This window comes from Bos mutus, chromosome 16 (genome assembly GCF_027580195.1).
Source record: "Bos mutus isolate GX-2022 chromosome 16, NWIPB_WYAK_1.1, whole genome shotgun sequence".
Lineage (NCBI taxonomy): Eukaryota > Metazoa > Chordata > Mammalia > Artiodactyla > Bovidae > Bos > Bos mutus.
In genome coordinates, this window is record NC_091632.1 from 49,040,161 (window position 1) to 49,066,688 (window position 26,528).

The 26,528-nt window shown below is 37.5% G+C and overlaps 1 protein-coding gene across 1 annotated transcript; it reads right to left on the reverse strand.

Moving 5' to 3' along the window:
- Positions 1-2,946: 2,946 nt before the first annotated feature.
- Positions 2,947-26,423, reverse strand: BLZF1 (basic leucine zipper nuclear factor 1). The gene is made up of 7 exons (XM_005902376.3): positions 26,092-26,423; positions 25,193-25,269; positions 14,693-15,132; positions 12,800-12,999; positions 10,172-10,300; positions 8,237-8,456; positions 2,947-4,321 (listed from the first exon to the last, which is right to left on the reverse strand). Exons 2-7 carry the CDS (start codon positions 25,221-25,223, stop codon positions 4,136-4,138), a joined length of 1,206 nt encoding a protein of 401 aa, XP_005902438.1. The 5' UTR covers positions 25,224-25,269; positions 26,092-26,423; the 3' UTR covers positions 2,947-4,135.
- Between the last annotated feature and the right edge of the window lie 105 nt (positions 26,424-26,528).

Genomic DNA, 26,528 nt, shown 5'->3' on the forward strand with positions numbered 1-26,528 from the left:
CTGCCTGGGCATCCTTATCTTGTTCTTGATCTTAGAAGGAAAGCTTTTAGTCTTTTAGCCTTAAGTATGGTGTTAGCTGGGCCTTCCCAGGTGGCACTAGTGATAAAGAACCCGCCTGCCAATACAGGGGTCATAAGAGATGCAGGTTTGATTCCTGGGTCAGGAAGACTCCCTGGAGGAAGGCATGGCAACCCACTCCAGTATTCTTGCCTGGAGAATCCCACAAGCAGAGGAACCTGGTGGGCTACAGACCATAGGGTCACACAGAGTTGGACATGAAGCAACATAGCATGCACACATGCCTGATGTTAGCTGTGAGTTTTTCATAAATGTCCTTTATAAAGTTGAGGAAGTTCTATTCCTATTCCTCTCCTGTACTTTCTATTCTTCCATTACATTTTTTTTTTTTTGAGTGCTTTTATCATGAAAGTGTGTTGGATTTTACTAAATACTTTTTGTGTCAAGTGAAATGATAATGGGTTTTTTCTCCTTTGTTCTATTCATGTGATATGTTACATTGGTTGACTTTCTTAATATTGAAGCACCCTGCATTCCTGAGACAAATACCTCTTGGTGGTATATAAATCCCCTTTTCTATGATATTCCATTTGGTTTGCTAGTATTATGTGAGGAATTTTCATCTGTATTTTTAAGAGATTTTTTGGGTAATATTCTTTTCTTGGGGGATCTTTGTCTGGCTTTGGTATCAAGGTAATGCTGGCCTCATAGAATGAAGTATTCCCTCTGTTTTTATTTTTTTGGGAGGATTGCTATTAACTCTCTAAATTTTTGGCAGAAGTCACCAGTGAAACCATCTGGCCCTGGACTTTTCTTTGTTGGGAGTTTTTGTTTCTTAGTACAGTTTGTTTTTTAGAGCAGTTTTAGGTTCATAGAGAAACTGAGCAGAAAGTAGAGTTCCCACGTAACTCCTGCTTCCTCTCTCCTTAAAATCTCCCCTAGCGTCAACATCTCCCACAAGGTGGTTCATTTGTTGCAATTAATGAACCTACATTTACACATCACTATCATCCAACATCCATAGCTCTTGCTGTTGGGAGGTTTTTGATTCCTGATGTCATCTCTCATTATAAGCCTTTATCCTGGTGACTCAGATGCTAAAGAATCCACTTGCAATGCAGAAGACCTGGGTTCAATGCCTGGGTTGGGAAGATCCCCTGGAGGAGGGCATGGCAACCCACTCGTTTTCTTGCCTGCAGAATCCGCATGGACTGAGGAGCCTGGCGGGCTATGGTCCATAGAGTCCCAAAGAGTTGGATACAACTGAGTGACTAAGCACACTCATACATAAGCCTTTTCATATTTTCCATTTATCCTTGAGTCAGCTTTGGTAAATTGTGTTTCTAAGAATTTGTCTATTTCATCCAGGTTATTTGTTGGTATATAATTATTCCTTTATTTAAATGAGATTGCTAATGTCCCCCCACTCATTTCTGAGTTTAGGTATTTACAACTTTTTTTGTCACTCTGGTTATAGGTTTGCCAATTTTGTGGATCTTTTCACAGAACCAGCTTTTGATTTTCATTCTCTATTTTTCTATTTTCTTTCCACTCTAATTTCAGTCTTCCTTCTGTTAGCTTTGGGTTGTTTGCTTTTCTTTTTCTAGTTCCTTAAGGTATAGTATTTAGGTTGTTAATATGAAGTCTGTTCCTTCATAACAAGGAACAAGTTAATAGCTCGATTAACTTGTTATCGAGCTATTGTTATTATTACTGACACGCTTTAACCAACAGTTGCAAAGTGTGCCACTAGTTTGTGATTATATGTATAGAATTTTTTTTTATTGTGGTAAAATATATATAACCTAAGATTTATCATTTTGACCATTTTAAAAAATGTATAATTCAGTGTCATTAAATACATTCATATGTATTTAACCATACCCCTTTGTCTTCATGATTTTTCATCCTCCCAAACTGAAACTCTGTACCTAGCAAACAAAAACTCTCCATTCTGCTTTCCCTTAACCCCAGGTAACCACTATTCTACTTGTTATTTCTATTAATCATTTCAGGTACCTCATATAAGTAGAATCATACACTATTTGTCCTTCTGTGTCGGATCTCAATATGGAGTTTTAAAGGTTCATCTATGCTGTAGCATCAGAATTTACTCCTTCTAAGCTGAATATTCCATTGCATGTATATACATTTTGTTTATGTATTCATCCATCAAAGGACACGTGCTACTATTTGTTGGCTATTGTGAATAATGCTGCTATGAACATTGGTATACAAATATCCTTTTGAGTCCCTGCTTTCAATTTTTCTGGGTATCTACCTCGAGGTGGAATTCCTGGATCATAACGGCAGTTGTATGCATACCCACCAGCAAGGCACAAGGGTTCCAGTTTCTCCACATCTTTGCCAACACTTGTTATTTTGCTTTATTGGTAGTAGCCATTCTGGGTATGAAGTGATAGCAATTTGAATTTACTTAATAATTAGTGATGCTGAGCATCTTTGATGTCCTTATTGGCCATTTGTATATCTCTTTTAGAGAAATGTCTATTACTTGGCCCATTTTTTTTTAAACTGGATTTTTTTTTTTTTTTGGTTGTTGACTTGCAGCCCTTCATTTATTCTCATCAGTAGACCCTTGATACATGACTTGTGAATATTTTCCTTCATTTTGCAGGATGCCTTTTCATTTTGTTGAGTGTTTCTTTTGGTATGCAGAAAGTTTTAATTTTGATGAGGTTTAATCCATCCATTTTTTTCTTTTGTTGCCTGTACTTCTCGTGTCATAGCCAAGAAATCATTACCAAATCCACTGTCATGAAGCTTTTCCTCTATGTTTTCTTCTAAGTTTTATGCTCTGTAAACTTAAAAGAAATACTGAAGAGTAAGTTGTAAATAGTATCAACTAGATGAAGACTTGAATTGAAGCACATCATTCTGGAGGGAAGAAAAAATCAATATTCAAACTAAAGCAGGTAAAGAAATTTATTGCCACCCACTTGAAACTACAACTCAGATGAATCAGACCAAAAAAAAAAATCTTTAAGTTGACATTAAAACATATTGTTACTTGATCAGATTTGTCTTTTGAGGATTTCTTTACTGATAGGTAAAGAAACCCATTAGGGTAATTTGTTATCAACATTTTTGTGGACATTTTTCCGGGCCTCTAAAAAGGTGTTTTATGATGGCCCATCATAAATAAATAATAACAGATTACATAGTAAAAATCAATTGATGAACTGCATTTTTGAGCTTGAGCGATGTTCTCCAAAGATCTTACTTTCTCTGCCATATTTCATAAGTATCAAATTGGATATTCCTATTGTGCTGCAATTGCCAAACTGAGCTCAACAGTTAAGTTTCTTCTGTAGATCAGTTATATCCATTTAAAATACAGAATCCCCTGCATAAAACCAAAATAAGAACAATGATTTTGCTCAAGCATTTGTTTAATGTGGCTGTAAAATATTTAAATTTTTTTTTAACATTTAGCATTTATTCTTAAAATAGTTCCTCCACCTGTTATTTCCATAAGACTCTTTTGTACTCTGCTCCAAAATCACCAAAAAGAGAAAGGACTCCTACCCCATTCTCTCCCCAGCCGTTGCAGCTACTTTTGTGTTAGAGTGAGGGTCAGAAAACTTTTTCTGTAAAGAGTCAGATAATAAATATTTCAGGCTTTGCTAGTTATATAAACCCTGTTGTATCTACTCAATGCTGCTATTGTAGCATAACCATAGACAACAGTAAATGAATAGGTATGGCTGCATATGACCCAAGGCTACAGTCTGCCAATCCTTGCTTTAGAGTTCAGAAATTAAATCTGTTTATGTAAAATATATAGCAAGATAAATAATAAATTAGGGCCTGAAACAAAGGTATAGAATCTAGTCCTTTAGGAAAACCATCCTAACATGCCTGGGAAGTATTGTCTACTTATATATATCTACACAGTTTCATTTTTTTTCTTTACCCTGAGGTATTTATTAAGAAAGGGTAATCTGGAGTCCAGTACATGGAACATCTTTGGGGATATATATTATTTAAATAGAAAGAGATAATACTTCTAGCATCCAAAGACCCCCAGCTCCCAAATAATAATGACTTTTGGGTAAAAACAAGTGCCTGTAGTGTGCCTCCACCAGACTGATTGTTAAAGGGCAATAAGTTCTCCCTGGCAGTGATTGCAGCAATTGAAAGTTATATTTTCATATCTTGTATAGGGATGAAATCGTCCAATATTTTTCTTTGTAGCAAGTAAGGTGGTTGGTGAAGACTCAGAAAATGGATTATCAGGTGAGCTTTCGGTACATGTAACTGGATCCAAAATGCGTAGAACCTAAGGAAAATAAGAGGTAATGTCATATATACAGCAGGGACTACAAAAGTCCTTGGCTTACTAATATGTAACTACTCATACGTTCTATTTCATTAATAGGTAACTACCATAAAAAGTAAGATCTGAATGATGAATTTGACTCGAGAACTTACACTTTTTCTCAAAAAGCTCTAAATTTAACGATGATGTCTAGTTGTTATATTACCTAGGTTACGTATTTTTAAAAATAAAGAAATGTTCTCATGCGTATTGATGAAAATATAGAAGAAAATAAATTGATACGGTTATATCTATTTTACCATAAGTGATACTCATTTTTATCCTTAATCAAAATATACTTATTACCTTTCTCCTTCAGGCCTTCATTGAACTGCTTGAAACTGGAATTCTACCTTTATTCTTCTACTGACATGTATTTCAAAGTTTTTGATTATTTACTTGTCAAATCAATGGCTTTTCATTTCTTTTTTTTCTAATTTACATGCAGTATTATGCTAAAGATCATGTTTTTGTTTCTTGGATTCATGGACATCATACACTCTCAATTCTTCTGCTCTAAATTTTCTATTCCATTTCATTTTCTGAGACCCACAACTGGAGGAAATCTTGGTTTGAAAAAAATTCTCTGGTTAAGGGCAAGGATAACATGGCTGGCTCATAGCTCCTGTTTCTCATTTTCATATTCTCCTAACCATCTTCATAGGGCTTCCCTGGTGGCCTAGCAGTAAAGAATCTGCCTACAATGCAGGAGATATGGGTTTGATCCCTGGGTCAGGAAGATCCCCTAAAGAAGGAAATGGCAACCTACTCCAATATTCTTGCCTGGGAAATGTCATGGACAGAGGAGCCTTGGGGGCTACAGTCCATAGGGTCGCAAAGAATTGGACGTAACTTAGCAACTAAACAGTGACAACCATCATCATTATGATGAGTATGAGTTACTGTGCAAAGGAGATTGGCAGTGGAATTAGAAAGGAACTGGGAAAAGCAGTGAGGAAAGGAGCTTTCTCTTCTATGTAAGGCTTATTGAAACAGCTTTCAGAAATGGCTCAAGGTGTCTGTTTCCCTAGCTCTCATATTGTCCAACAGGATTTTTTCCTTCTAAGTTACCAATGTACCCAAGGGGCCACAACTAATTAAAAAATGTCCTGGCATCATTTAAGAGCTACCATTTCATTTCCATACCTCTGTTTTTCTACAGGATTATTGCTTCTTCAATTTAGTTTTTGATATTCTTCTGTTTTTATGGAGCTTGGTTAGATGCTAAAGGACAGAGATAAAGGGCTTATCTTAAAGCTGCTTATAAATTGAGAAGGGGAAATAAGAAAGGTACCCCTATTCTCTATATTTGTAATTACATTATGTATCTTTAGAAACAAAATGGCAAATGAATACAGTTAAAGGAGACTGAGATACCAATAGGATAAAAGGTTTCCAGATTTTAGCCTGAAAGTGATCAAGATTTTAAGCTGGGTGTCTTTCAGAGAGATCACTCTGTACACAGCTGGTGGATGAGAGAAGGGGTGGGAACCAAAGCAGACAATGGGAATAAGAGAGAAAGGGAGTTTAATGCAATAATTAAGCTAAGAAAGGTTGATCTTGAAGCAATGTGGCTGAAAGGTCTAAGAGACACTGAGGAAGGAGGACCGTCAGTTTTGTTCCGTGAGACAATGTGGTGGATAAAGGACTGGAGGAAGAGGATGTAAACCAAGAACAAGCCCTGAGGCTACCCACCATCGTGTGGTGAAACAGAATGGTCAGAGAAAAGAGAAAAGAGAGCGGGTAAGGTTACATCAGCCACGGGAAGAGAGTGTTTCAAGATATCAGAAGCAGTTAGTTATACCAGATGCTACTGGCAGCAACTGAGTGGGCAGCAACACAATTTCCCAACAAAAAGAATAGAAAAGGAGAAACAATTTTGGATAATGTTTAGTTTCAGGGACTGATTCATTCAGTAAATAGCTGAACACCTACTATGTATAGAGGATTATGCCAGACTCGAGGAAACATAGTGCCCATCTTTGAAGAGCTTACAGTTTGGGAGGTGGAGAATCAAACTGCAATGAACCATGATAAAGAGCTATACTAGATTTATGTACAAGATGAACTGCAAGCCTAGAGGAAGGAAAATCTAGGTTTGCCTGAAGGAATCAGGGAAGGCTGATTCTTAAAGGCAGTGTAGTGGTTGGGCAAGGAGAGAGATTGTTGGGAGGCAGTCTAGGCAGAGGGAAGTATATACAGAGGCGTGAGGTACAGTGGCCCGTCTGTGGAATGAAAGTGGTTAACACAGCTGGGATGTGAAGTGCAGGGGGTGGGCACACCTGGGAAATGCTCCAAGGGAAGGGGAGCTGGAATAATGATTAATGAAAGGCCTTCTATACAATATGAAATAATTCAGATTCAGTAACGAGGGAGACTGGGAGTCCTCTGAACATGAGTACCAAGATGATGGGACTGACATTTTTGAAAGAACAGTCTGGCAGCAGAGGATGGCTGCAGGTAAGTAAAAAAGCAAGGGAGGGATACTGGTTAGGAGGCTACTGTACAGTCTAGCCTGGCAATCAGGTGTCTAAACTTGGCAGAGGGAATAAATTAGAAGAAACTGACAGGACTCATAAAGGCAACAGGTTTAGGGGATGAAGGGTATAAAAAATGATAGCTACTATTTATTGAGAAATTACCTATACTGCAAATGGCTACAGGCTTTATATGTATTATTTTATGGAATCCTCAAAACATCCAATGTAGTAGGTACAGTTCGCTAAGCTAGGAAATACAGAAGAAACAGGTTATTTTTCTTTTACTTTTTTTTTCCCCCTAGAATGGTAATACAAATACAAAAGCAAGAGGTTGTTCTGTTTTTAGCTGTCTATGGGACGAGCTAATGGAGATGTCCAGCTGGGTATGTATCTTATTCTAGAAAAAAAAGTCTCAGCTGAAGAAGTCACAAGCATAATGCTATGGGGATTAGCTAATGATAATCCCGAGATGATACAGAAAGTCAACTACGTGAGGAAAGGCTCAAGAGTGGGCACAGGAAGAGGATTCCCCTTCCCCCCACCAAATGCTGAGAACGAACAGTCACAGCAGTAGCAAAGAATTGGGAGAGTATGACGGCTTCAGAAACTGAGGGAGTTCAAGTAAAATGTGACAAAGTACTTAAATACTCATGGCCTTAATGAGAGTCCTTTTTCAGGACAGTGGAGCTGGAATTCTACTGAGATAAGCAATGGCGGGAGTTGAGGAAGGGAGGTATGTAAGTAGAAATAAATATGAACTGCATGTTCCAGAGTTTTGGTTATGAAGGGAAGGTGATAAGACCATATGTAGAGAACTTAAGATAGAGGGAACAGTTTTCTTTTTAGATGGAAGACACTTGGACATGTTCTTAAGTAAAAAGAGTCAACAGAAGAAGTACCTGTTAGTGGGAGGCCTGATGAGCCTGGGGGAATATGCTATGCTTTGGAGAGCCAAAGAGACACTTTTCCAGTAACAGAAATATATGTAAGGTTGGAGGCCACATAGCTAGGCTTCGAGATACATAGCAGCTGGGACCTGGAGGGAGTTTTCTGCCTCTACCCTCTTTTTGTTCTGTGAATGAGGAACCAAAGTCATCTACTGAATCTGAGGTACGAGTTGGCATTGGTACAGAAACCAAGAGGGCAAGCAGCTGAACTAAGATAGGAGTGGCCATCTTTAAAAACAATTACACTTTTTTCTCTTCAAGAGTATACTAATAGAGTTTGAGAAAATTAAGCTCAGAGGAGGAAATAATTTCCTCCAAGATTACTAGCTCATTAGCATGAGAAATTTTGATTCCATATTTCCTAACTCCCAGTGCCAAGCACTTTTCATTATAACATGTAAGAGGACAGTCTTAGAGGTTATACAGATCATGAAAGAGAAATATTTTACCGTTTCAGCCATTTTTTCTGCTGGAGTACTGCAGAATTCAACTGTTGATGGAACCTTTTTTTGACCATTAGTGCCAACATTTCCCAGAAGATGAGAATTTACTGCTTTTGCCAACTTGTGATTTGTTAATGCTAGTTCTGCCGTGCTGTGAGGTTGCCCGCTAGGGTAGTAAGTTTGCTCCCTTCCCCACTGCAAAGAGACCAAGAGCTCCTCCAGCAACCTGCAGCAACACACAGCACTGAACATTAGTAAGAGGATAAAATATAAAAAGCAAGAATGCTGAGAAACATGTTTCTGAAATCATATAGTTTCTTTCTCCTCTTTCTCTCAAGAGTTCAATAAACCAGGAAGTCTGGTAAAATAAGTCAGATTACAAAAACCACCTAAACTGATTTTATGGTTATGAGAGGCAAAAAGTACCTTTTTGGTTCTCTTATTTTAGTACAGGTAAAATATAATATACTCAGTATTATAGTACTACTTATTTAATTTGTGCATTTATTGAGATGCTTATATGGTATGTGTGTATATATATATGTATGTGTATGCATATGTGTGTGTGTATATATACATTATATGTGTGCATGTATGTATGTATATATATGATAATTTTTTTGTATTTCATTGGTTGATTTTTAAATGATAAACCAACCTATAATTCTTGGGGAAAAACCTCCATGGCCATGATGTATAAAGCTTTTTATATACTGTTGGATTTGAATCACCAAAATTCCATTAAGGATTTTTGCATCTATAGTCATTATAGATAGATATTGGCCTGCAGTTTTCTTGTAATGCCTCTGTATAGTTTGGTATCAAGATGATGCTGGCCACAAAAAATAAGGTAGAAACTGTTCTTTTATTTTCTAGTAAAGTTGTATAAATTTGGTTTTATTTCTTCCTTAGATGTTTGTTAGTATTTACCACTTGATTCACGTAGGCCTGGAGTTTATTAGAAGATTTTTAACTACAAAGTAAATTGCTTTAATAGGTCAGGGCTATTCAGGTTATCTATTCAGGTTATCTGTTCTTGAGTATTCTAGTAGTCTGAGTCTTTTAAGTAGATTGTCCATGTAAGCTGTTGAACTGATTGGAAAAGAGTTGTTCATAACATCCCCTATTATCTTATGACTATAGACTCTGTAGTATCCCCTTTCCGTCTCATGCTGTGTATCTTTTTTTTTTTTTCCCCCCTGATTGTACTGCCTGGAGGTTTTGTAACTTTATCCTTTCAAAGAACCAGTGTTTGGTTTTCTATTTCATTTATTTCTGCTCTCATCCTTTCTTTCCTTCTGCTTAATTTGCTCTTTGTATTTCTTAAAAAGGAAGCTTAGCTTATTGATGAGACCTTTTTTCCTTTTCTATAATAAGCATTTAAAGCTATAGCTTTATTAATTCCCTCTAAACACTGCTTTAGTTGCCTCCCACAAAATCTGATATTTTGATATATTTTCATTCTTCTAATGTCCCCTATAATTTTCTCTTGAATTTTATTTAATTTGTAAGAAATCAATTATATAAAAGTATAAAGTGCTTTTAAGGAAGAGTCTCAATTTTGACAGTTCTGGTGCATATGGATATGAAAGTAAGCTCTCATACTGTAGAATAGTTCTCAAAAAGATCTCCCTCCAAAGTAAAGACCGGTATACTTTTTGGCTTCTACCAAAAACTACAAAACTGCTATAACTGTAACCAAAAAGTACTTTTAAATGCAAAAATTTCTTCCACTATAGATATAACTAATCTCTCCTCCATTAAGAATATAAGAAGCATGTCTTCTGCTTTTTTCATTCTTCCTCCTTTCCCTGGGCAGCTATTTTAAAATGCTACTCAAAGTATATGCTCAGTGAATTAATAAATGTAGAAATACGAAAGAACTATAACAAAAATTGCAGGAGAAAGTAGAAGGGCTCAGAATGTAAACAAGTGCCATACTTCTGTGTAGCTATCATTTCCTGACGAAACTGTTCCCGTTCACTCAGGAGATCTTGTATAGCGCTCTGTGCATCACGGTTCTGACGCTGCAGAACTGCTCTGGAGTTGGTTAACTCATCTGCCATAACCCTGGAAAAGATAAAAATCTTGCATATAAATTCTCAGACAGTGTTAAAAAGTTAATATACTACCTCAGTGATTATCATTTTTAACAACTTACAAAAAGATTTACGACTGTCAAATTACTTCTCAGTTTTTAAACCTTCACTTCAGTTTAGTCAGTTCAGTCGCTCAGTGGTATCCGACTGTTTGCAACCCCGTGAACCGCAGCACGCCAGGCCTCCCTGTCCATCACCAACTCCCGGAGTCCACCCAAACCCATGTCCATCGAGTCGGTGATGCCATCCAACCATCTCATCCTCTGTTGTCCCCTTCTCCTTCTGCCTTCAATCTTGCCCAGCATCAGGGTCTTTTCAAATGAGTCAGCTCTTCGCATCAGATGGCCAAAGTACTGGAGTTTCAGCTTCAACATCAGTCCTTCCAATGAACACCCAGGACTGATCTCCTTTAGGATGGACTGGTTGGATCTCCTTGCAGTCCAAGGGACTCTCAAGAATCTTCTCCAACACCACAGTTCAAAAGCATAACATTTAAAATGTTTATGAGTTTAGAACTCATTAAAGGGACTCAATTAAAATATCTGTTTACAAAATGACAAAGAAAACAATGTTTGAACTTTCCTGTATAGTGACTTTGGAATGTACTTCAGTCTTACTCTAGATTAACCAAATTTTGGAAGAAAAATAACATTAATTATTCTCAAATAGAGAAAATTTTAGAGAAAAACAAGAGTTATTTTTCTACCACTCATTACCTGTCATTAGAAAAACATTAAATATAGAAAGGTTTATATAAAAGGAAAACTAAGTCCTCTTGTCCAGCAGTCAGGCCCCTCCTTTTATAATCAGTAATCAATAAAGTAACCAATATATTTTTATAGGAAAAAATAACTTATATGTATATCAGCATAAAAGTATGTATAAAAATAAATATATTAATTTTATTTACAAAAAGGAATTATTTGATACAAACTTTTTTGTAGTTCACTTTTTCACCTAATAATTTACCTTGATGAATTTTTTCGTATTAGCATACATAGAGCCATTTCGTTCCCTTTTTGTTTAAAAAAAAAAAAAAACAAGCTTCATGTTTTCTGATTGGATGTAGCAAAATGTGTTTAACAATTCTCTAGTGATAGAACTGAAGCAAAATTTTAAAGTATTTTTATTCAGTTGAAAAAATCTTACAACTAAAATTAAAGTCTCAGACCACAGTAACCACTGAATTCTTTAAAATGAAAACAGTTCTGATGTTAAAAGATTAAATCAACTAAAATATAAATAAAGTTTGGTTTCACTATTATTGTCCTCAAAGTATTACTACTATTAACATTGATCAGAATGTTTAATAAATTACATATTGTAGTAATCTATAAAATGCATGCATGATTTGCTTCTTAAGCTGTTCAGTAAAAATTAACTTATTCATTCTAAGCCAATAAACAGTAAATTCATTTCTCCAAATACATCCTTTATTAGTACAATTAGAAAACAAATTAAGGATTTTAACAGAGTAATCAATTATTAGAAAGTATCACCGATATTAAGACATGAAGAAATAACTTTCTAAAAATATATTCATTACAATCAGTGGTTCTTAAGGTACAGACTGGAAACCTTTGGTGTTTGTGAGAAACCTCTTAAATCAATGTTATTAAACATATTATATGGGAAGCACTGAGCTAAACACTGAAAATACCCAGATGGATAACACCCACATTCTGTTCTCCAGTAACTCAAAGTTGGAAGGAGGGGATGAATAGAAAATAGTAACATATAAGAGACCTTCCCAACTACCAGTGTATTCATGCGTCTGGGGGTTATAAGGGCCTAAGGTTCTCACCTCTACTGGAGAGGTAGCCTCGTCCGGTATGCCATGCAGATTATCGCTTTCTATTTGTGTATAAAGAGAAAAAGGTTGGGAAGCTCTATTATGATGTAGCTAAATGAGCAATGAGAACAGAGTCTGAGAGACAAAATAAGACATTATGCAGTGGCAATGATATGTGAGTTTTTAGAATGTGGGGAAAAATCTTCTTTTAAAAATTTAAATATTTATTAGCTGTCTGAGTTTAGTTTTGTTCTGATCTTAAACATTGTAGTTAGAGTGATTTCCACTACAGAAGAGTAACTCAGAATCTGGAATGAGGGAGTAGCTTTATGCTAGCACTTTTCCATTTAGGGAGACTGTATGACCATCCAGAGGAGGGCGAGTCCATCTCTTAAATCATGTATGAGTTAATTTGACAATCTCAGTCAAATTTTCACACTACAATCCAGTTTTTTTTGCATTAGAAGGGTCAACAAATCTGACAGAGCAAAAAGTAGGAAATGAGTTACTATTTACTGTATGACCATCCAGAGGAGGGAGAGTCCATCTCTTAAATTATGTATGAGGTAATCTGACCATCTCAGTCAGAAATTTTCACACTACACTTTTTTTTTTTTTTGCACTAGGAGGGTCAACAAATCTGGCAGAGCAAAAACTAGGAAATAAAATAGAAAATACCTGCTTGCGAGGAATTTACTTCGCCACACATCACACTGTATTGACATCCGTTCTAACTGTTCAGAAAGCTGAGCGATGTTTCGACCCAGGGCTTCATTTTCTAAAATAAGCTGATTTTTCTCACGGGCTACACGTTCAAAGTGATACTGAAGGTCATCCCCAACAGAAGCCACCAGCAGCTTTTTTAACTCACGATTGACCTGGAAGAAATCATGACCAATACAAGCTCAAAGTAATGCCAGTGAGTTCAATGTAGCAAAATGAACAGAAGAGAAACTGTGTTTCATATGTAATTTGGACCGCCATTACTACAAGTGCATATCAAAAAGTGATATCAAACAGTTAAGTTTCATAATATATACATACCATGTCTATATCTCTATTAATCTACAGTCCATGCAGTTATAATTTGAGCCTCTTGAGAGTACAAATCATTATCATAATAATTACAAACTGCCTCTCATCAACACTTAAAGGAAAAAATTTAAAAAACTGAACCAATAAATTTTGCTAAAAAGTATGACAGTGTTTTATAAATCTTTTTCAACATTTAAAAATTGGTTTCTTTGTGCCCTAGGATTTTTAAGAATTTAAGCAAAGAAAGCTATTCAAGATGTCTATAATCATGTTCTTCACACTGTTATAAAAAATGAAACAAAATTAAAACAAATGTCCAATAAAAGGTATTGGCATGTGGTATAGTTACTGAAAAACACTGTTGCTATTAATAATGATATTTTAATAGGATATCTTGAGACGTGGGAAAATATTAACTAAAAAAAGTAAATTACAAGGCAAAAATGAACTCAATATGTATAATTATGCACTTACAGCTGGATGGTATTTATAGGTGATACTATTTTCATTGTTTTTTCTGTATTTTCTAAGATGTTTACAAATATGTACTAGTTTTGTAATTTCAAATTAGTTATTTAAAATATATTATTAAATACATTAGAAACATATTTGGATAAGAATCAGTAACCATGGTGTCACTTATAAAGACTAACCTCTAGAACAAAGATGTATAATCTAACAAACAAAGTGGGCAGTGCTAAGGCAATATTTACTAAGATGTAAAGATTAAAGACTATGAACTTTTTTTTAATAGCCTTTACACTTTACATTTTAGCAAATATTGCCTTACCACTCCTCACTTTGTTTCTCTGTCAGTCACCTGATGTGAAGAGCCAACTCATTGGAAAACACCCTGATGCGGGGAAAGATTGAGGGCAGGAGAAGGGGGCAACAGAGGAAGAGATGGTCAGATGGCATCACCAACTCAATGGACATGAGTTTGCATAAACTCCGGGAGACAGTGAAGGACAGGGAAGCCTGGCGTGTTGCAGTTCATGGGGTTGCAAAGAGTTGGATACAGCTTAGTGACTGAACAACAATAGCAAAAGTTTAAAGACAGTAAATCAAGCAATATAGGTCATTTCCAATTTACAATGAAGATACCAATACTTATTCCACAATTTTCTTTATTCTAACTATTATCTATACATAGAAAAAATCCTTGGAATTTATGGATTCTTAAAGCAAGGATTACTGACTAGTCGATTTGGTTAATCTCTGGCCTGTGAGTTCTTAACTGTAACCTCCTTAATAACTTACAGGTGGTCTTGCACAATGTCCAAAGTACCGCACATTGTCCAAAGTACCTTACATGTCATCTTCAACCATGTTTAGAATATAAGTTCCCAACATAAACTAATTCTAATAGAGGCACTAACAGAACGGGAAATTTAAGAGGAAGCATTTTGGAGTAATGACAAGTTATAATGAACAACATTCCAAGAGGAAATATATTTTATTCTATATTTATAATATTTTCTGTGTTCATTCTATGTTCATAGCCATTGTCATTAAAGCTATTAAGGCTGTTCTTACCTCTGACTGTACTCTGAGCTGGTTTGAAAGGCCTTCTTTGTCCTGCAGCAACCTCCTTTCAGAGTTCTTGAGCTTTTCCAATGTATTCTTTACCTCAGACAGTTCCTTTCTGGGTTCTATGACTCCCTCTGGCTGTCCAAGGAGTTCTCCTTTATGATGTCCCAGAGACTTAACCTTTGCATTTTTGTAGGGGATATTATGGGTTATAGCGGCTTTGGGAACTAAAATTCTTACAGCTTCGACTTCCACAGCTTTTTCAGCGAGAATCTTCCCTAGCTGAAGAACTCCTGGGCTCTCTGATGGGACTGCTTTCTTTCGTGGACTCTGAAGGATGTGATGCGTTATAGGTTGGATTCCAGGAGTAACTTCAATAGATTTAGGTGGCTCCTCAGTTTCCATTCCATCTCCTGCTCCTCGGATTGGGGATGGAGTAAGGATGGCTGTAGGATGGAAAACAAAACAAGCTATTTGCTGAAAAGAAATGCCAGGAAATGCCAAGATATACTTTACCCTACATTCAGAATTCCTGGCACTGAAAAAAAAATTTTTTTCAAATAAAAATTAAATTTCAAAATAATCCTGTGTCAACAAAGGATGAACGAAGTCTTATAGGTTCAAACCTTCCTTAAGTAAATGGTTTCTCTCTTGGTGGAAACTGCAAGAGACTTGGAATCAAGTTCTTTGGTTCCCACTTCTACTTCCTAGTATGCTGTGCTGTGCTGTGCTCAGTCGCTTCAGTCGTGTCCAATTCTTTGTGACCCTATGAACTATAGCCCACCACACTCCTCTGTCCATGGGATTCTCTAAGCAAGAATACTGGAGTGGGTTGCCATGCCCTCCTCCAGGGGATCTTCCTGATCCAGGGATCGAACCCATGTTTCCTGTGTCTTCTGCATTGCAGGCAGATTCCTTACTGCTGAGCCACCGGGGAACCCCACTTCCTAGTATAATCCTAGGTAAATAATGTAACTCTCTATGAATCTCAAGTTCCTAATCTGAAAAGTGGAGATAGTAACAAATATGTAATAAATATGCTACAAGGTTGTGATAAGAAAGGCTGTAGTAAGATCAAATGCCTGGCACACTGTGGACACTCAAGAATCTTAAATAATAAAAATAAATGTAGGCTATGTACATACCTATTTGAAAGTGTCTATCTCAGAACAGACTCACCTGTTTGTGAACTCTTAGCAAAGAATGGTTCACAAACTATCCAACTGGACTACTCTCTCTCCTAGGCTTCTAATCAGGCCTCTGTTTCTGCTATTTCTTATTCTTTTAGATGGCTTCTTCCACCATTTACTGTGATTCTAACTTATCCCTTTAAGAAGCCAGCTTAAACTCTACTCTGCATTAAAAATTTCCAACTTTTAGCCTATACTCTGAATGCCTGTGCTACTTGACTATCTCAACACTCAGTGTGAATCTTAATCATGATCCATGATTATCATTTATGGGTTTTATTATATGCTAAATCTCACTTCCCCAGTAAGTATGATAAACACTCTGTGGCCAGGCACCATGCCCTAAACAAATGGAAGGAGCAGGACATTATAGAAATGCCATGGACTCTGGGATTAGCCAGATCTGGTTCTTAGTTCCATTTCTACCACTGCTTCCTGTATAATCCTGTACAAACCCCTGCAAATTATCTGAGCTTCAGTTTTAGCCTCCACGAAATGGATTTAACAGTACATCTAGGGTTACCTGTGTCTTCAATGAAAGAATGGTAACAAATAACCAACGTTTATAAAGACTTAGCACATGTCAAACACTATTCTAAATACTTTACATATAAGTATTTTATTCTTAAAATCACCCTTTGAGGTAGGTGTAATTAGCTCCCCTTTACAGATGAAGAAAATGAGGCACAAAGAGGTCCAGGAACTTGCCCACAGTCACACCACCCAGCTAGTAAGTAGAGGGTATTATCATCATTGTTATTCAGTCGCTCAGTCATATCCGATTCTTTGTGACCCCTTGGACTGCAGCATGCCAGGCTTCCCTGTCCTTCACTGGGGTTAGGGTTAGGGTTAGGGCCTTGACTACTGTACACACTGCCCCTTCAAGTGTAGAAACTGTCTTGCACAGAAGTAAATGCAGATAAATGATAGCTCCCATCCCCCTTCCTCTGAAACACTTAATACATTGATGCTCATGCCTACTAATTTGCTCAATTGAAATAAATGATCTCCTCTCATATAAGCCAACCTGACTAGTCATCCTTAGTTCAGATAACCTTTGGAAGGCAGCTACGCTCACTACTGTACCACCATTGCTCCAGTCAAAGAACAGTTTGTTTCTTTTCTATTTTACCTTATCTCAAATCACGCAGTGTAAGAAGCTTCACTGAGTCACCTTTCTCCAAGAAAAGGCTACTTTCACTAATTGATTCAAGAAAATAAGTGGTTTAGAGCTTAGAAAGAATTGAGAATCTGTGAGGATGGGAAATGTTGCAAGCCTCGACGAGATGGCTAGAATGACACCTACCTGACACGGAATTCCTGAATTAGTAAATTCACTAACATTCCTCTGAGCAACAAGTGAGATTCCTGGCCATTTTACAAGTCCAGAATACATTTGAGAAAATTGAGGCCAAAACCTAGGAATAGCTTTTATTCACTTCACTATGTGCCAAGGACTCAGTTCTACTAAGTTCTTCAGATGCATCAGTATCATTTGGTTTTACAAGTCTCATGACTTTGCATAATAGAACCCATTTTGCAGACAGAAACAGAGGCAATGAAAGGTTAAATAGCTGTCCAAATCATCAGTGTCAAACTAGGATTTCAGTCCAAATATGAATTCAGAGCTAAGATGTTAATGGGTCTGGGAAAGTGTAGTCCCTTGGTCATGTCCAACTCTGTGACCCCATGGACTATACCTCATTAGGCTCCTCTGTCCATGAAATTCTCTAGGCAAGAATACTGGAATGAGTAGCCATTCCCTTCTCCAGAGGATCTTCCTGACTCAGGGATTGAACCCGGGTCTCCTGTGTTGCAGGCAGATTTTTGGGCCTTCCCACAAACCAAAACTATTGCACCTTATCAGCCTAAACTTATTGCCTCTCTTAACAGCCCTGTTAGGTTGCAAAAGCCCACAGAGTTTATATAACAGTTATAGCAAGCTTAAAAAAAAAAGGCAGATTGGACCCTTGAATGATTTCCCATTACTCTCAGAATAAAGACCAAGATCCTCACCATGGCCTACCTGCCCCTCGGTGATCTAGTCCCCTGCTCAACTCCTGGGTCTCAACTTTATGCCGTTCACTCCCTCAGATCCTAAGTTACAGCCTTATTTGTTTTCTCTTAGTGTCTCAGTAGGAGTAGACTCCTTCCTCTTCCTCTGCAAACATTTTTTATTGGAATATTCTTCCTAACTTCCTCCTCCCGACTCACCTTTCGAATCTCAGTTCAAACTTTCGAAGGGAAGCCTTTCTCTAGTCTTCCAAGATTATATGCTTCAACAGCAAAGACCATGCCTTGCTTTTTACCATTTATCACAACAGTTAACTGACATTTTGTTCAGTGTAATTAGAAATACACTGTTTTTGCCTTCCAATGGGATATAAGTCCCATGAGGGCGGGACTGTGTGTCCTGTGTTTACCCTTGTATTCTTGGTAAAATGCCTTGTACCTAAGACTCTGAGGAACGATTAATGCATGGTAACAAGGGAAAAAGGATGAGCACACGTAATAGTGGTGATAAGGATAAACTTCAGAGTTTATCATCAAGGGGAGAAAAAGCTTAATTAATATGATAAAACATAATTCTGCCTTCTTTTCTCTTACACTAAAGTTCTACAAAGTTATATCACCATACTCCAGAACTATTTTTTCATTTAACAGATTTTTGTAGAGTTTTTCGTGAGTATGTAGTAATGGACAGGGAATCCCAAGTTATGTTCATTAGACAAGAGGTAGAATGACGTCTGAGCTATAATTAAGGTGTTCTATTTAATAAAATATTTTATAGTAGAATAAAGTATCTGTCATTTCTGTATTAAGTGTTAACTAAGATATTTGGGCTTTAGGACTGATTCTACTTTCAAAAAGATGAAAAAAGGAATACTTCAGAAAGCGAAAGGGTTTTGTACTTAATTCATGCATACTAGCATGGAGGACAATTCCCAAAAATGAACAGTTTTAAAAATAAAGGCCTATTCCCATGCTCTCAAAACCTGGTTTTAAGTTTGTCTAACTGTACTTAGTGCAAATTTAATCTTGTCACTCAGACATTCTGGCATTTAAGAAGTAATATAGAACCACGAATTAACTACAGAGTAGTAATTTAAAAGACCACAAAAAGACACACTAGAACTATACCATTCAGGCCCTCTGAACCTGAAGAAATAAAACTAAATATGATTTCTAAGCAAGTCATAACATTGTTAGGTTGGAATTTTAGGTAATGAAGATTCAAGAACAAAACATAAAATGGTTAATGCTACATTTAAAAGCCAAAGAAACATTAATGGGTACTTAACAGAAATCTCTTTTCAAACAAAATATGTTATAAAACTCCAATCAAGAAATTTAATCAACTTTGTTCAAACTCAGTTTACACTTTATTTAAACTGTTCTACTTACTCAAGCATTTGTGAGAACCAAAGCTGTACCGTGTATCACATGGCAGCTCCCTCTTTGTAACATCTATACTTCTAGCTAATGTGCACAGGCAAGGAGACAGGTTGGGGAGCCAAGGCTTTGTGTTTTCTCACCTGGTAACTTACTTTCATAATTCTGTTTTTCCTGTGACACACATTGAAGCCTTTATTACATACGCACTAGGTCCAACCCAGGGCATATTCAAGAGCAATTACCTTCAGTCTGGTGGAAGGACAACGACCTACTGTACAAGCTCTGTAATTATGGGCAATGTTTGAGTAAAATAACCCCTTTCCATTCTTTAAAGGGAACCAACAAAACGATTCTTCAATTATTCATCAATAGTAATTTCTACTTGTGATCACTTATTAAAGAATGAAAACATATCTAAGGTTTACGGCTCATTCTTTCTGCCTTTCTCCCAAATTGGTGACATGCAGGGAAAGAACAAATATTCTACAGTAGGGGTTGGCAAACTTTTTCCATTGAAGGCCAGATAATAAATATTTTAGGGTTTGTGGACCATGAGGCAAAATTAAGGATATTATATAGGCATTTATATATGAAGAAAAAAACCAAAATTTTAATGATGAAACTCAAATTATAATAACAATAAAAGTGTTTTTTTTGTAATATAGATCTAATAATGAAAAGAACAGTTCTTTTTATTTGTGATGTGCGTTTGCATGCATGCTCAGTCATGTCCAACTCTTTGCAGCCCCATGGACTGTAGCCATCAGGCTCCTCTGCCCATGGTATTTTCTAGGCAAGAATACTGGAGTGTGCCATGCCCTACTCCAGGGGATCTCCCGACCTAGAGATCGAACCCTCAGCTCTGGCATTTCCTGCACTGGCAGGCACCTGGGAAGCCCTTTTATTTGGGATAAACACTAGGCTTAAGTGGGATTCAAAGTTAGTGTTCCCTATTATCAAACTGACTGCAAATATTCTCAGAAGGCCTAAGATCCCTAATTTGCCAACCCTTGCTCTAAAATACTGAGGCAAATTTGCTGTAGCAGAAACTAGTTGAGACACCCACATTATTATGTTACAGCCCTTATTCTTTCTGCCCATTCACCCTGTCTCCTACAGATGTTTTGTTCTCTCTCTCTCTCTTGTCTAACTGCACCCCGAGAATGACTACCCTCTCGCTAAAGCTGTACAAAGCACATGATGTCTAGAAAGCACCTGATGTCAAGAAAACGCTCCTGTCCTTTGTGAGCATTCTTCATTCCAGAAAGGAGGTCATACAACGATAACCTTGAGGACCATCAGAATCAGTTCTGGAACCACCTGATGCCATTGCTAATGATCTTAATTAATGTCTCCATGAGGAAAGAATAATTTAAGACAGCGTCAGCCCTGATCCTTATCTACAACCCTATTTTCCACTCTGAAACTCTAAGACCCCTTGCCATCCCTCAGGAAAGGGACAGTCTAGACAGCATTAGCCTGCTGTGGCCCTCGTTGCTTGGCAAAGTACTGGGTTGCCCAAAAGGCTCCTTGGGTTTTGTAACATCTTATTGGAAAACCTGAATGAACCTCTTGGCCAACCTAATAACAAAGCTACTCTCTGCTCCTCCTCCAAAGCTCTGTCTTCACGTTTCTATTCGGCACTGGTGAACAGAGGCCAAGTTTTTGGCAACAAAAGAACATCATTTTATAGTTTGTTATTAAAAAGACATTTCTCCTTTTTTCATAAAACTAAATCTATGAAGACAGATACTCAAACTCAGCAGGATCGTATAAGGGAAATAACACTGGACTCTGAGTCAAAAACTTAAGTCTCTACTGCCACTTATTATATGACCTTGGGCAAACCATTTAACTTGCACACACCCCCACCCCCGCGACCCCCACAACCCCTATATCCTACAGTGGTTTCAGAATAATGCAAACACAAGAGTATTTTTCTCTTGTAGATGAAATTGCTGAGAGATCCTTAGGGAAGGGACTGCCTCCTAATGTTTGTATCACCAACTTACTTTAAAGGTACTTGGTGCAGAAAAGGGGAATACATGTTTTGAAGTTCATCAATGTTAATATTAACACATCACCTAGAAGATTTCATTTCAACATCCAATAATTATTTAAAAATTGCTGAATATTTTCCCATTACAAAAAATCTGTACTCATTTATAATCTGACAAATTTTTCAGATCATATGCAGTTCAGCTATAAAACAGTTATTAGGGATCATCACTTGGTGATTTTAAATTAATATTATTTTAAATGTTACCAATATCACCTAATAAAGTTTGGTTACCATTTAATTAGAAAAATATACTATAGGCAGTGAATTTAAAGAGTTAGGCGCACATGTACTGACATGGAATCCAAACATTCCTTTTGTCACAGGCTCCGCAAATAGAGTTCCCTGGTCAAATAAGTGTGGGCAGTGCTGCATACTATACCTCTTTGGAGTTGCACAATGTACATTAATATATTAGAGGCTCTGAGGGGTCCTATAGTATAATCTCTCCTTTAATCCAGCATTTCCCAAATTTATCTACCCATGGAGTCCTTTTTCACCTAACAACTATTTTACAGACCTAGACTTAAAAGTTAGACTATTTATGGAGTTAAAAGTATCTGAACATCTCAGACCTTCCTATCTGAAGGTCAGACTAAATTGTCTGACTTTAATCCCTTTACTTTTAATTTCAACTTCACTCTCCGAAAAAGGTTTGGATTTGAATTCTAATTTTCTAGTTGTTCCTATTTACTGAAATGTTTCCCTTTCAATAACAGCCCTAGCAGCAAGGACACATCCCTCTCATGATGGCTACTGCTCAAATGTCCACTGAGAGAAAGTTCTGTCTCCTTAAGCCAATCCTGCTTCTTTTCTGAGGCAGTAATAGGAAATGCAAGCAACCAACAAACATCAGCCATGATAAGTTCACCCTTTCTCAGGCCACGCGATACAAGTTACTCTTCTTCACTAACAACAGTTATCATGATATTACATAGGATTAGGACTAATAGCTGAATTATCTACTTCACTGTAAAATTAAGATCAAATGAAACAATGTATGTGAAAGTGCTTTATAACTCTAATCCTCATTACAAACACGTAACAACAAATAATAATTTCACAGAGGCCTTGCAGTGACTTTTAATTACTAATGATAATGTCATATATAACTTTTCTTTTTGCCAAGAATCACCGCTAACTGCTTTCATATTAGTTACGATTTGACTGCTCTTTTTCCCATTAATCCCCAGCTTGTTACTTTCATTTCAGTTTCTAATTTGCTTATTCTAATACTATAAAAAGCCTCTGGTGATTCTGAAATGCTGTTACACACAGCTGAATTGAATTCAATTAAACATTTATTAGCATGATCTTCACTTCCTAAACACATTTAAACCCCCTTTAAAGAGTTTGCTGTTGGAGATCTGCTTGCTGCAAAAGTGACTTCTAGAGAATAGTTTCTCATCTCACTCCACCCCGCCTGGCCCTCCCTCCTCCCCACCTCAAAAAAAGAAAACAGTTTCTCCATAACTCACTCCACCCAAGAATAACCTCAAACAAGAGGTGCTCACTTTGGGACATGCTAAGACTTAATCTATGTCTAAGTGAAGACGGTAGACAGTAGGCTGTATGGGTCTGAATCACAAGAGAAGAGATCTAAGCTATAGATTTGGAAGTCATAAGTATTAAAGCAGTGAAAGCAGAAGAGAAAGAGGGCTCAGAAACATTATTATTTAAAAGGTAAACCAGAAGAAGAGGAGGATTAAAAAGAAACTATAGGCCGTACCAGGTGGAACAGTGGCAAGTAAGAATCTGGCTGTCAAAGCAGGGGACACGGGTTGGATCCCAGGTCTGGGAAGATTCCACACATCCCAGACCAACTAAGCCTATGCATCACAACTACTGAGCCTGTGCTCTAGAGCCGGCACAGCCTGGAATCCACAGGTGGCAGCTAGGGAGCCTGAGCACCACACCTACCGAAGCCTGTGAGCCTAGAACCTATGCTCTACAACGAGAGAGGCCACGGGAATGAGAAGCCCCTGCCCTGCAACAAAGAGTAGCCCCTGCTCACTGCAACTAGAGAAAGCTGATGCAAAGCAATGAAAACCCAACACGGCCAAATTAAAAAAAACACAAAAAACTATAGCTACAGCAGTGGTGTCCAACAAGACTTTCTACAATGATGAAAATGCTCTATATCTGCACTTTCTAATACAATAGCCACCAGTCACAAGTGATTACTGAGCACTTAAATGTGGCCAGTGTGACTGAAAACCTCAAAAAAACCCGAAAACCTAAAAATGTTTTAATTTTTAAGAAAATATTAATTTAAATTCAAATAGCCACATGTCACTACTGTGTTGGACAGTGAAGGGCCACAGAGTAAATGGAAAATAAGATGAACTCATGGAAATCATAGAAAGAATTTCAAAAAGTGGGAATGAGCAATAGCATGAAATGCTCTACAAAGGACAAGCAAAGCAGGACTAAAAACTAACTAATGTAGTTAGCAAGTACTCTGAGTTGAATTGTGTCCCACTCCAAATATTCATAATGTTGTCCCACACCTCAGAACATGACGTTATTTGGGAATAGAGTCTCTGCAGATGTAATTAGTTAAGATGAAATCATACAGAGGTATGCATTTCTAATCCAATATGATTGATGTCCTTATAAAAAAAGGATAAATTTGGACACAGAGACACACATACACAGGGAAAATGCCACATGAACAAAAATGCAGAGATCATGATGATGTGTCTACAAGACACGCAATACAAGAAATTCCCAGCAAGCCACCAGAAACTAGGGGAGAGGCCTAGAATAGATCCTTCTCTACTGACTACAGAGGCAGCATGGCTCTGCCAACACACTCATCTTGGACTTTGTTGTTGTTTATGCTTAGTCACTAAATCATGTCCAACTCTTTGGTGACCCCATGGATTGTAGCCCGCCAAGCTCCTCTGTCCATGGGATTCTCCAGGAAAGAATATGTGTGGGTTGCCTTTTCCTACTCCAAGGGAATCTTCTCAACCCAGGGATCAAACCCGAGTCTCCTGCATTGGTAGGCAGATTCTCTACCACTGAGCCACCAGAGAAGCCCATGATCTTGGACTGTGCTGTGCTGTGGTTAGTTGCTGAGTCGTTTCTGACTCTCTGCTACCCCATGGAGTGTAGCCCACCAGGCTCCTCTGTCTATGGGGATTCTCCAGGCAAGAATACTGGAGTGGGTTGCCATACCCTCCTCCAGGGGATCTTCCCAACCCAGGGATCGAACCCAGGTCTCCTGCATTATGGGTAGATTTTTCACCGTCTGAGCCACCAGGGAAGCATGAGAATATTGGAATGGGTAGCCTATCCTTTCTCCAGGGGATCTTCCCAACCCAGGAATCAAATGAGGGTCTCCTGCACTGCAGGCGATTCTTTACCAGCTGAGCTACCAGGGAAGCCCAGATCTTGGACTACTAGATTTCAAAATTTTGAGACAATAAACTTCTGTTGTTTAAGTCACCAGTTTGTGATTCTTTCAGTATCCCTAACCAATGCAATAAGAAAAAGGTATTCTATATCTGCCAGTTGTTTGTCTGTCTATCTAAATCTTTAAAAAGGTATGCTCTTATTTACTTAAATCTTGATCTTCTAGTGGACAGAGAACATAGCTCTAAAACATTTGCTCTCACTACTGTTTAACAGCAGTAGCCATCTAGTAAATACTACCGAACAATGTTAATATTCAATCATATATCTGAAGTGCTGAAGTGTAAACACTGTATTAAAAAACAAACATGAAGAGATATGAAGCACAGATGATTCGCAAGGGCTCTTTGGGGTTTGGTTCCCTGGCTGAAACATTCCTTCATCTTATTGTCAGAAATTTCATGTTTTAAAAATAATTATCACCAAAAGAAGAATACTTACCTTTGGTTTCTAAGCTTTCAAGAGTAGTCATTGTTTTTCACCAATGAAAATGTACCCCAAGACTTCTACTGAAAAACCTAAAAATGTATAAAATGAAAAAATTAAAACAGTATCATATAAACACATTCACCAAGTCCCTGTAATTTTAATATTATGATATTCTACTTGCTGCTGCATTTAGTAAACTTGCATTTGGAAGTGCCCCTTAAAGCCCCTTTTCACAAGGTAATATAGTTATGGCTACCAAATATCTTAAAAAAAATTAGGGGTAGCTTACTTTCAAATTTCACTGTTTACTGTAAATTACCACCAGTAGAATCTAAATGATCATATGTGTGTCCTTAAATTTAGCTCAGAAATAGTACTGTAGTTAATATAGGGGCTTTTGTATCACTGATGGACACCAGGAATTTAAAAGCAATTAATTTAAACTAATTAAGTCCTCACAAGACTTCATTGACACTATTTTGTTCACTAAATCCTGGAGAAGGGAATGGCAGTATTCTTGCCTGGAGAATTCCATGGACAGAGGAGCCTGGCGAGTTACAGTCCATGGGATCGCAAAGAGTTGGACACGACTGAGCTTCTAACAACACCACCACCACCACCACCACCACCCACTGTTCATTAAATACATCACAGAGGAGCTTCTCTTCAAATGTTTGACAAGCGACAAAAAAAATTCATAGCTTAATTTACATTTCTTGGTAATAAAATTAAAATGGCATAGTATATGCTTTCAGAAATGTATGGATGGCCTTAAAGGCGGTACAAGCCTTTCTGGAACAACAGGCAACCTTTCCCTAAATCCAAAGCGGCTCAACACCCAAACTTCAACTCGTGCCGCCGTCCCTTTCCAAAATTCCCTCTTAGTTACACAAGTCCGTTCTGGGACTTACCTCTCAGATTCTTACTCTTCCTACTGCAGGGGGCCTCACTTTACAGATTCTTCGTCCAGATCTCACTGGTTTAACGACAGGCACTCCTCTAGCATTCTGAAGCCGATCCGCCCAGGCCTTGGTGACATCAAACTTCTGGTTCACAAATAATCACTTCCGATTACTCAGGGTTTCGTTTCCGGAAAATTTTCCAAAAGAAAAATGTCAACTCACTCTGCGATGCATTTAAACTTAAGTAACATAGAACATATGGTGTAAGACTTGAGTAAGTGAAAACTGGATAAACTCCTATTAAAAAAAGTAGATTATTTGGACCTTAGCCACGTAGTAGCTTCAACTTCCGGTCACCTGTCCACCAAACGGAAGTGACGATAGGGGAAAGAGGTAGGCGGTGTTCCGTCACCCTAGGCGACTGTCGACAGAGTGGGCGGAGGTGC